The 13010-nt window shown below is 41.0% G+C and overlaps 1 protein-coding gene across 1 annotated transcript in view; it reads left to right on the top strand.

The window, feature by feature from the left end:
- The window catches only part of LOC105457269 (inhibin beta chain), a 24051-nt gene extending 15098 nt beyond the window's left edge, over positions 1 to 8953 (top strand). The window contains exons 2-5 of the mRNA XM_011701857.1: positions 6685 to 6905; positions 7260 to 7485; positions 8081 to 8258; positions 8492 to 8953. Coding sequence (XP_011700159.1) covers positions 6685 to 6905; positions 7260 to 7485; positions 8081 to 8258; positions 8492 to 8732 — 866 coding nt within the window. The 3' untranslated portion in view covers positions 8733 to 8953. The remainder of the gene's footprint in view (positions 1 to 6684; positions 6906 to 7259; positions 7486 to 8080; positions 8259 to 8491) is intronic.
- Positions 8954 to 13010: the final 4057 nt, after the last annotated feature.

The following is a 13010-nucleotide window of genomic DNA, read 5'->3' as shown; positions in this document are numbered from 1 at the left end:
GGGGGGGGTACACGTTATGTAGAACTTTTTGGATCCACTATCTCGGGAAGACCGTGTTACACCATTTGTCCTTGCAAAAGACTCCTGGTACCCGGATGATGAAAGTACGCGAAAGAAAATTCTTCTCGAAGCCTCGCCCGTTATCTCCGACCACCGCGCCGTCGTCTCCGTTTTGCTGTCTGGCTTCAAGTCGCCTCAGCAGTTTTTGCGGGACCGACTCATTTGGGAAACGGCAAAGTGGGGTTTGTTCTCGGCGGTGCTTCTTCATTTATTCATCCGGCCGCGATCCTCGGCAACGATGCGCGATTCGTACGACAGGATGTGCGATCTCTCCCCCCGTCTCCGCGTCTCGATACATCGAGACGGCCGCGAATTGTCCTAGAAATCGCTGCTTTCTCTCGCTATTTCCACGGCCTTCGAAGCGGGGAGTTTCGTGTTTATCCCTCGAGGCTCATCCTATCTCCGACGATCTCTCCGTCCCGACTCCAAGGACGGACCGAAATCTCGTTCGTCGGCGAGTTGTCAGTGACAAACTATGTAAGCTGCCGCTTACATTCGATACCGGATCCTCGGATAGTCTTCGTTGCCGCCCTTTCCTCCCAATTTCTCTCCCGCGAAAGAATTATAGTCTCCGACGCTTCGTCGGGAATCCGCACGCGTGTCGACGGCGGAAACAAACCGCCCTTGATATCGTCCGCGCGTATCGTCGAAATAGAACCTGAGCAATCGTCTTTGAAAGTCATTGGCTCGGTGGTGAAAGCAACTTTGCTATTATCCTGTAATTTTCTGTCTGCGTGTCGAACATTTCCAATGATCTACTAATTCCCTAAGTATACGTTTTCTTCAGCATATTAAAAATTGTCAAGCATAAATAAATTAAAAAATGTTTAGTGAAATCTTCAACGCGGCACTAATACAACCCTGTCTTTCGCCGAACGTGACTATTATACATTCATAGAGATTCTCTACATTAATTTTTAATTTTATCGGTTGTCAATAATTTTCAAATCTGTCAAAGATATCACGCATTTATTATCAATTCTTAAACGGCGGTATTTGAAATACCATTCCATTTTTTCAATATTTTGGCTCAAAATCCAAGAGACTTAGTCTCAGTCTAAGCGAAGCTGATCCCTAATATCCCTAATATCGCCGAAAACCGATCCCAATTTAACTGCGGTAACTCATCCTTTCGCAGGCACACTTGGCAGGATGATTCTACCAACTCGGTAGGTACTGCCAGGTCGACGTCGTCGGCAACGTCGCTTTCTTTTCCCAAACGTTTCCCTCATCCCTCCCCGACTTCCCGATTCTCGTTTCCCGACCACCCCCGCTTCCCCCGACCCCCGATCCTTCGCGACGTTTTCTCGATTTCCTTCGGTGCCGTCGCGCCTTTTCCTCGATATCCTATATCGTGGCGCGTTTCAAATGGACAACTTGGCGACGGAGAGACCTTACTTTGCCTTACTAACATGCGCGTGTGCGAAATTTATTCTCCGCCACCGGGAGAGATCGCGCTAACCCCGATTACACGCGGTCGCGGCCGATGTAGGGGATACTATTGTAGGCAGGGACGAGCGCGAAAAATTTTTTTTCCAATTTCGGATCCAATAATATTATTTAAAGCAGAAGACAATATCAAATGCGCAGGTCACATATAACAAATGTATTATATTTAAATTATGAAAATTCTTTTGCCTCCCGACAATTTATATAATTTATAGTTAAATTTCTGAGTTAGAATATTAGAAATTAAATAATAAACAATACCTCTCAAGAGACATATTTTTGCTAAAGAAAAATCGTCTTCAAATTATTTATAAAAATAATTATAGTGAAAAAAATTTCTTTTTTGATGATTTGTGTCTTGCTCATTCTACGTATACTTCTCAAAATTTATATTTCCTTTTCCTAACCTTCCCTAATCAATCATGTTTAATTTCCATAAAAAGCATATTTATCAAATAGTAGGGGCGGTTTTGGATTGTCTCTTTGTGTGCGCTTTTGCGAGCAGGGAGCGGCGCGGAAGGACGCCGGGATGATGTATCAGCACGTCTCCAGGACGAATCTAGGACCTACGAATCTGGAACCGTATATCTAAGGTCTAAACTCGGAAAAGCCCTGACCTTTTTTTTCCCACGTCGCCCGCGTGCGCGTACCTCCCGATGAAAAAGCTTTCTATTAAATTAGAGAACGCGGAACCGGAGGGTTTCTTAAGAGAGAACGGTTTCGGTAAAGAAAGCGCCGCCGGGAAAAATTTCAAAAGTAGGACGACGCGAATTATCTCGCGATAGATATCTGACGCAAGGTCACGAGGAGCTTGCCAATCATTATCGAAGCCAAGTGAGACGCTTGAGGCATTAGCGATTCTAACATGCCAGCTATAGAGAGCAGTCTTATACTTATTTCGAGACCTGCAATTTCGCTAAAGATCGCGTTATCTCGGAAGCATCATTGCATCCAAATTGTAATATCCAATGCAGTATTCTTCCAAATGCAACGTCCACGGAGCCGCGTTGTTTTCGCACACGCTGTAGATTCACACGTTTACGACACACCCCATTAACCATCCTGGAGCCTCGAAAATTATGGACCTATTTTGTCGGAATGGACGATTAAAATCTATAACATCGTGCAGTGTATTACCGCGATTCTTCGATATTTCAGAAAGGACTCAGTTTTGCAGTCTCGAAGTTTTGCATTTTCAAATTCCAATTCTATTTCCAACACGCATTCTTTTTACGCCGTGAGATTATTCCTAGAGCTTCTCGGAAAATTTTGCTCATCGAGGACGCGACAGGTGCGATGTAAGACCTATAACACTCGAACCTTGGCCATGCTAATAGGCTGATTCGCTCGATAGCGTTTGCTCACCGTTACACAATCTGGAGCCACGCGCTATACTTGATCGGTACCATCTTTTACATTTATAGCAGTTTCGCCAGTTATAGCAATGCTCTGCAGTTCAACACGCGAGTAATTCGATTTCTCTGAAATCACCTACGATTTACGATAATTACGTCGAAGTTCAATCGATCAGAACCTATATCGAGACGTTTTACAAAAATACTGCCCAAAATTGCGGGGTAAATGCCGTATAAATAAATATTTTAACCGTTAACCTCTTGAGGAAAACGTCGGGTTATCGAAGCACGATGCTTCTGCTTCGACATTACGCGCGTACGAGAAAAAAAAAGCGCCGCTACGATCGTCGACCCCTCGCGTGTGAATTTTATTCGGAACGATATTCGCGTCGTAGGGGAGAAAAAAAGTCTCGTCGTCCCTGTGCGATGAGAGAAGAGAGAAACCGGGCGCAGATTCCCGTGGTGGTGTCGCATTGCGGCGCACGGGGGGCAAAAGTACCACCCGATGTACCGACCTCGAAATGTGCGACAGACGACGCACTCGAAACTCGAGCGAGGCCGTTAGAAAATCGAACTACGAAAATGTAGAACACGCGACCCAGGGTGAGAGAGGGAACGAGAAAAATAGAGGGGGAGGGCGGGAGAGGGAGAGAGAAAGACAGAGAGGGATAGAGGAGGCCCAAAGAGAGAGCCCAGTAGGAGAGCGTACGGAGCATCAAAGATACGAGATACTTTATGCAGAGCGAAAAGTCCGAGGCAGAGAGTAAATCATATCGAGATATGTCGAGTCTCGAAGAATAAGTGATCATAAGCGTCTCTGTTCAGCCGAAAATTTCCCACGACTTCCGATTTTCATTTAAATATTTTAAATCAAATACGACGATTTTGGTAAGAATGTACTTCCGCCCGGAGTGAAGCATATTAAGTTTTTTTTTTTGTGACATAAACATGTACGACACTTGGCCACCCGTAGACGAGAGAAAGATGTAGGAGGAAAGGAAACGTAGAGAATTATGGAAATGAATTCACGCGCGGTTGCGACTGCTGTAATTTTGCGGGAGCGCGATACAGAGATAAAACAATTCGGGCCCTCATGAAGCTCACGGACGCTAATTTCTCTCGATTTTGATTCTTGTGTAAAAGCGTTATATCTCTCAGTCCGGATACAGTCGGAGAAAAATGAGCGACTTTCGGGACACCCTATGCGCGCTAAGGAGGGATGCCAGTTTGGGAAGCCAACGAGTAATTTCGGGCGTCTTGTGAGCGATCGTGCTACAAGTATTCCGCTACTAAAAATCCGTATTACTCTTGTTGTCGATCATGTGCCAAGGACGTGGAGCATTCTGGAGCCGCGTTTTATATCGCGCTTTTTCCTCCATATCCGCATATCCGCCTCAATCTCCTCTCGCTAAATCACGAGGCAAAAACGTTAGAACCTGTTCCTCAGTTAGACGCGTTTAATTCATAATGCGAAACGTTAATAAATATTAAATTATGCACCGATACATTATATATTGCTACGCAAACGGTAATAATCCTAAAAATGTAGAGATGAATAAATAGATACTTGTGTCTGCGATAATAATTAATATTTTTGATAGAATGCATATCTATAAATTATTTAAATCAATAAATGCGTAAAAGAAAATCAAACAATTAAATTATTAGAATTAGATTGTTCTGTTTAATTTAATTTTAAAAAATCTCTTTCTGATTATTCTTGAAATTTAATAATTATCCGTGGCAATTTTATCATCAGAAAACTATATCGCTCCCGAGTCCAGCATCTTTTAAAGGAAAGAAGATCGAGTTGAGTATGTTCGGGCGTGGTGCCTTCGCGAAGGACGAGAGCGTTACGAAATTGTTCCATTGTGCTCTCCCTGAATTTCGCAAAATCGATTGAAACCTTCCTTATCTTTTTCTAGAATCGTCTACGATAGTATAAGCTTTCATTCACGCATCTCGCTCTTTTTTAAATATCTAATTTACTATCCCTAAAATGATAAAATTAACTTTCTTACAGTCTACGTATATTATTCTTGACATTATTTCATTTCCCTTTGATACAATTTAATTTTTAAATCTGTTCTCGCAATTTTACATGCTTTTGCAATGAATCATAGTTCCTCGAAAGATCTTCCAAGATATTCTACATCCATATTATATGCATATATCTAATGATACGTTCCAAAGTTAGAAAAATATTTGTCTACAATAAGAAAAAACATATATGCAGTAGATTACAAAAAAAAAGCAGGAAAGAATTCTCTGCTGCGAGTTGCTGGGTGAATCGCAGCGAATCATCCCGAAACCTCATCGCGTGCAGTTATCACGTGCCGTGGCGAATCGTCGCGAATCGTCTCGCGGGACACCACGAATTTTCGCGTGACTCGACCGGTCATTGCGAGTCATTACAATCGCAAAGACGACGGGCGACGATATAATCGCGTGTATATCGGCCGTCTGTGTAGCGCGCGCAGCGACGCGGCTAGTTGACTGCGGAGATGAGGGTGCGGGTGGGTGGTGGTGGTAGTGGCGGCGGCGGCGGCGACGGCGGCGGCGGTGGCGGTGGCGGTAGCGATAGAGGGTAACGTTACGGCGAAGGGGTGCGCGGTGAAAGGCACAAGGCAGACGGGCGGCAGACACCCTGTGCTTATCCCTACCCCGACCCACCCCGGTCCGTGACTCACCAAACCGTTAAAGGATGAAGCCGCCCTGCTTTCACTCTACGCGCGCCACACAGACGCAAGCAGGTGTATGCACGTACATCCCCTCGCGAGGAGGGAGAGAAAGAGAGGGGCGAGGAGCGCGGTGCTTACGAGTGAACGAGCGTTGAACGCAGCACGTGTACGTGTGCCGCGCGTTTGTGTGCGTATGTGTGTACGCGCGTACATAAAGGGTGGCTGCGGGATGCGCGGAGCTTAATTACAATGATTAGATTCTTCTAGGACCAATTTGGGGGCGGACTTTCTCTTAATTGAAACATCAAGGCACACTTTAGTTTTTGATATCACAAGTGATTGAAAATCAGCCGTTCTTTAGCATTTCGAGGAGGCATGCAGCTTTCGGGTCGCGAACAATAGGACATTAATATTTGAAAGAATAACAATACGCGATTGAATAATAGAACGAAAGTCAGATTTCTTAAATCCAGAGCTTGATTACTAAGATATTACTAAGATATTTAATATAAAATACTTAAAAAATACGCTAGATATACACACATACACTGTGTTGTGTTCCACGAGAAAAACTTTTTTTTTCCAAGGAAATATCAACAGAAAATCTATCATAAAATTTTAGATTGAAGGTTGTAAGACACCCTGTACATGAATGAAGTCCGGCGCGTAATTTCTAGTACATCGCAAAGGGGAGAGAAAAAAAAACGAAGTCTGGAAAAATCTACCCATGTGGACGCGACATTTTTATCGTGAACACGCCGGAAATTAGCAATTGCACACATTATGTTACATATAAACAACATATATAAACAATTTATTTTCGAGCTTTTTTCTTCCTATAAATATTAATTGCTTCTTTTTTCTCTCTCTCTCTCTTCTTCATATTCTATTATTATTAAAATTTAAACAAGAATATTTGTGATTTATCAATTTGTCGGAAATGTAAATAGCTGTATCTTTAATATTTACAACCAAAACTTTCAATCTTATGTAACGTGAAGAACACTTTTTAAATAATCCATATCTCGAATTAGAAGAATAAAAGTACAGCCATACAAACTACGTTTAAATCGAGTATTTAATTCCGCTTAATTCTGTATATCTAATTTTCCTAAATTAAAATATTTATTCTATTATAGGGCACACGTTGAACGGCCAGCCACTGTTAGAATTCCCGATGTCGAGCGGCGACCCGGCATTGGAACCTCTGAGAATCAAAAGAGCCACCCTGTGGGCGAGAGTCGAGCTCAAGCATGCCCATCACTATCAGCATCATCGTCACAGTCAGTTAAACCAAAGAAATATCACTCTCTGGGTATTCAGAGTGCACTGCGGTAATACGACGCATCTCCGAGGCAAGGTAATCCATTACGTAAACAATAATTTTCTAAAAATGTATTGAGGGTACACCAAGTCGTTAAGCCTAAATGACTATGCAAATCAGTCATCCCTACGGAATCGTGCAAATCCTTAATAACAGAGATTTAATATCACGTTTTCTTGATTCTGCAATTTTTTAATTAACCGCAGAATATACCAATAATTCAACAAAAAATCCAGAAACGTATTTATCTAACAATCGAAATATTTCTCGCTATCGAATTCGTTTTGCAAAGATACTATTCCAACGTTCTTGTCTCTTTTAAGACACACAAAAATATATTACATTAGAATAAAATTTTCTTTATCTAAAGTAAACGATAAAATTCTACAGGAACTCGGGCAACACCTAGAGATGGTGACATCTCTTGTGGTAACCGTCGGCCAGCTTGGCTGGCAAAAATTCGACGTGACTAAGGTCGTCAACGGATGGTACACGAACTCCTCGAGAGATAAACTGACGTTGCTCGTCGACTGTAGCGGGTGCGGCTCGCACGTCCACGTATCGACCTTCGATGGACACTCGCCGCACGTAATCGAGTCGTCCCTAAATCCGAAAGGTAATCCCCGACGAAAATCTCGGGAAATTCGACAAATATTCATCAAATATTATCTAATCTAACAATAAAAATCGACCGAATTTAGGTTATTTTTCTATGATTCGCGTAATTTTTTTTACATATTTTAAATTTCGTTAATAAAAAATTGGCAATTTATTTTCTCTCTTGTTATAAATATCTATATCTCTTTGGGCCATAAAATCTAAAATATTTACTACCTTTAATTTTTTACAAAAAAGAGTTTATCGATTTCTGATCTAATTATTACAATTAATAATTTCTGTCAATAGGCAGGATATTCCTTTCTTTTATGATTTGCAAGATGATATTTATGCAGAGAGATTTAAGTATTTTGAGTATCTAATAAGAAGATAAAAATTCTGACTTCAGCTAACTATATTGATCAGACAACTGCAAGCTCAATAATCGTTTTATTTGAAAAGATTGGAGATTAATTCAATCAATCGCGTCTCGTCGAAAAATATTATATGGTCCGACGTAATCGATCAAGTAACGTTCTACACAATCATTTATAATACAATCACTATTTTGATCTCATATGGAAGCGTGCTGTAATTCGAGTATTTCCTCTTAGGCGATCACGATCCGGACAGGCCATTTCTAGTCGTGCGTACAGATCCAGCGGCCGTGAAGCGCGTAAGGAGACGGGCGATAGAGTGCAGCGGCGCGATAAAGGGTCAGTGCTGCAAGCAGAGGTTCTACGTCAGCTTCTCTCAGCTTGGGTGGGACGATTGGATTATCGCTCCTCAGGGGTAAGCCGAATGGCATAAAACAAAAATAATTCCCAATTATGATCACTCGCGTATTGCTATAACAATTGCGTGTCCAGATATTAGAATATCTAATTATCTAATTATTCGTAATGCAAATAATAAAATCAGTCCTAATGCTAGTATATATTTTTCAAAGAAAATGTCCTACATATTTCGAGATCGAACGCATACGAACGCCATTACTAATACATTAATACGAATTCCCTCAACAGATACTACGCCAATTACTGCAGAGGAGACTGCGCGGCTGGTCATAGGACGCCGGACACGTTTCTCAATTATTACACCCACGTGATAGAGGAATACCGGAAGATGGACCGGCTGGCCGGCATGCAACCGTGCTGCGCGCCCCTCAAATTCTCGCCCATGTCGCTCATCTACTACGGCCCGGACTCGAACATTATCAAGAGAGACTTGCCGAAGATGGTGGTGGACGAGTGCGGTTGCCCTTAAAAATGCGACAGGGAGACGAAAAAGGAGCACGCTCGAAAAGAATCGTCGTGCTCTGCCTTGTAAAAAAAAAAAAGAAGACAAAAAGAAATTAATTGCGGAATCGTAACCGCGAGCTCGGGGACTCTCGGTCCGACAAATCGGTCCAGAAACCGTCCGAATCCCGCGAGATTTGTCTCGCGCTAGAAAACGGGAGAGCCGGTGAACGCGAACGGCCGCACGAGCGCGCGGCGCGCGAACGGTGGTCCGCGCGAGGGGTGGTTTCCTGAAAACGCCCCGAGGGCTAGACCGACATATGCAAAGGTAGTCAAAAAGGAACTAGGTAATTTTGCTAGATTATACGCCACGTCGATGCGATTGCGAGCGCGTGGTGATAAAGTAAAAATTGGCCTTTCTATATATACATACAAAAATATAGAACGGTCGAGTACGTAGAGTAGACCTTACCGGTTGGTAATTTGTAAAAAAAAAAAGAGAGAAGAAAAGAGACACGGCGTCTCGATTTCAAAGCGTCGTTTACAATACGTATATATATATATATAATATATTTATCTATATCTCTCCGGTTTATTTGTACGCGATCGTCAAAAGGCAGAGATACGTGGGAGAGCATTCAGAGTCGGTATTCTTATCCAAGAGCTTAGTCTTTCTCTATTAGTTGCGCGACGAGAATGAGAGAATGAGAGAGAAAAAGTGAGCAAGAATGATTACAAAAAAAAAAAACGATTGAAAGTAAAAGACGTGACTTTTACGATTATACATATATATATATATATATATAAGATGTATATATTATATAAATATAAATATATATATATATATACATTCTCAAACGCATACATACACACGACGTGATTCAACCGAAGTATATAGAAATATTCGCGTACAGGCGCGCGCGCGCATTAAGTATAAAGACGAGAAAGAAACTCAATCTCTCTAATTGCCTTGTTTTTTATGCAAAACTTATGAAAGTATCGAAAGTAACGATTTAAAAAGTAATAAAAATGCTATTTAAAAGTCTAAAAATATACATATATATATATATATTATAAATATATAATACACACGTACGCACGCACGCATACGCAGCCATTATACACCGACACACTTATATACGCATAAGTACATGTAAAACCAGTGTGCCGAGGTCGAGGGTTGGAAACGAGAGAACCGGGCTGGACGAAAAGTACCCAAAGTTCAAAAGAAGCTAAAGAAAAATTATTATTACTATTAATTATATTAATAAGCGTAAGGTTGGCCCCAGGACTACGATTGGTACGGGGTGTTGCGAGCGTGCGTATAATTTCGACGATTTTTACAGAGACAAAAGCACCGACAATTCGATAATCCGCAAAAAAAAAAAATATACGACAATATCTGATGCACGCGATCAAACACAGGAAGGGGAGGGCGCACACTCGCGCGCCCGATCTCGTACCGTAACGTGTAAGAACATTTTGCAGTTTTCCTTCATCCAAAAAAAAAAAAAAAAAAAAAAAAGAAATGTATTACCGTTTTTGTATAACCGTTGGTTTAACGAACTCGCGAAAGTTCACTGGAACACGTGTACACCGAGAATACGTCCAATTGCGAGCTGTTACGTTTTCAAATATGAGATCGTTGAGAATTAGAAAACAATTAAGAAACTGGAAATTACGGGAAGAGAAAAAAAGTGAGGGATATGCGTGAGACGATCGATAATTTCAGAAAAACAATAACACGACAATAAACGAGGACCGATGGGGAGGAAAGATGCCTTGATTATGGGACGACAATTTTCGAATGGTGGCACACATTTTTTTTCCGAAGCAGTTCAATGACGCGTCTCACGACGAGACGCGTCCGCGTGATCTTATTGTTCGTCCAAAGTGACACGCGCGCGATTAAAGGAAAAAAAAAAACTTAAAACTTGTAAATGAAATTGTTTTGTGGGAATGTCACGTTCGACCCACGCAGCCTTACTGGGCCTTATTAAAGTATCGTCGTACTATTACTAAATTACTATCAAAGTAACGATAAAGCTTAAGTAATGAGAGACAGCGGAGAGACAACAACGGCGAATGTGGGTGTGCAAACGGGTGTGAACAACGCAATAACGTATTGTATTTATCTCGATCGGCGATGTAAAGTGCGACGGATGAAGAACGGTATGATTAACGGGTCGTAGAAAAAGAATTCGTGGTGAGGAAGATGCGAGAGTGCGATCCGCCCGCGAAAGAGTTCGAAAGTAAAAAGCTAGAATCGAGTTGCCGAATTGTCCATTTCCTCGATGCGATTTCGACTGATCTTTTTTTTTTCTTCAAATTGCTGGGTATGCAATGGAATATGGACGTGCGCGAAAGGATTAGAAAAAAAGTATGTGTGCGTGTATGTGTGTTGAGAGGGAAAAATTATAAATACGACGAGAGAGAGAGAGAGAGAGAGACATTCCGCCGTTCAGCTAGAAAAAAGAAGAACTTATACTTGCGTCCATGGTACAGTTTACGAATGACTTTAAGCAAGCGTATTTCTAGCACTGTTAAGGAACATTTCTCTTCGAATTCCTCTACTTCTTCATCTTCTACTATTATACTACTATTACTTCTTTTTTCTACTTAATTCCTTTTGAAGGAAAAAGCTAATAAGTGCGTACAAGTCTCGATAAATGAAAAAAAAGCCTTTAACAAGCTCAAGGAGTGCGTTTACGACCATTCGTACCGATCGTAATGTATAAAAAGTGAAAAGAAGATAATGATGGTGATGATAAAAATGATGATACTAATGATAAAAATAATAATGACAACAATAATATTAGTAATAACAGTAATAATAATATTAATCATAAATGATGGTGGTAATATTAATAATAATAACGGCAACAATGATAATAATAATAACAATAATATTAATACTATTATAATGATTATAATGGTAATATATAATATTACTACAAATATTACCAATAAAAAAATAACAAAATAACAACAACAACAATAACAGTACTAATAAATACTTAATAATAATTAACATTTAATGCATAATACAAAAATAATAATAAGAAGAACAATAATATATTAATAATGCTAATAAAATAATAATCATAATAGAGTACCGATAATATAATGCTGAAGATATTGATAATATTCATATTAATACTTTAATGACACAAAAAGGTAATATTAATAATGATATGCAATAAGGAAAACGGAGCGCAGGCATCAAGGCTGAGCCGACGAAAGTCTACCCTCCTTAATTTAAGAACGAACTCCAAAGGAAGTGAGAGGTATTCGACGCTTTGAGTCACTTTGTGATTGTGTTGGAGACGCTGATCTCGTCGACCGATCCGACGGGCGACGATACGTCACCTTCTCGGCACCCAGTGTGCATAAAATTTAAACGCGAGAAAATAATGAAAAGACGCGAAGAAGTAAGAGAAGAAAATCAAAAATTCCATAAATCCTCTCGTATTATCGTTCCTGACTTTATATAGATCGCTTACGTGTTATTTGCGCGAAGAAATAATAAACGAAAAGTCACTATCTCTCAGTATTCGAGTAGATTAACTCAATAAACTAATTAATTAATTAAACTTAAAGAAAAAGAAAAAAAAATACGGAAAAAAACACGTCTTTTTTATCTCTCTCTTCCAGTAATTAATCCGCTAACTCGGAAGGTGCGATGGTCGCCGCTCTGGATGCGTGCGACGCCGCGGAAAATACACACACGACGCGATTGACGCTCTTAATTGCCCTGACTTCCGCGAGAAGGGCAGGATTTTTTACGATGGTTTTACGAGCTTCGAGAAGATGCGACCTTGTGCGATCGCGTCCGCGCTCGGCGGAAACGAGACTTCCCACCACGAGGAAAGCTTGCCGCGCAAATATCACAACCATGGGTATCTCGCGGACGCGCGTGCTATCACACACGCGTCGACTTTGGAAATTCCGATTCTAGGAGACGGAGACGGAGACGGGCTCCCCTCTCGCAAATCTAATCGCGCTCAAACGACGTAGGGGGAAAAAAATGTTTTACAAGTGTGTTCGCGAGGAAAGATAATAATGCGCATGTTAGCGAATATTGAATAAATTCGAGCAAGTGCCCTTGCACTTAAATGCCTTTTAGCGAATTCTCGTTCACGATACGCGCGCTTGTGGGTATCGAGTCGCGCACGTTTTGCGTTTAGCGTGTAGTAAAATAATGAGTTTCGGAAAGTACAATCGATATATATTTATTATTAGCGCGCGCAGATGTTCTTAGCGTTACACGCGTTCACGATAACGATACAATTTCGTAGTGCAGGTA

This window comes from Wasmannia auropunctata, unplaced genomic scaffold (assembly GCF_000956235.1).
Source record: "Wasmannia auropunctata unplaced genomic scaffold, wasmannia.A_1.0 LD335328.1, whole genome shotgun sequence".
In the NCBI taxonomy this organism is placed as follows: Eukaryota; Metazoa; Arthropoda; class Insecta; order Hymenoptera; family Formicidae; genus Wasmannia; species Wasmannia auropunctata.
Note: the sequence above shows the minus strand (reverse complement) of the source record. Positions and strands in the feature narration are given on the sequence as shown.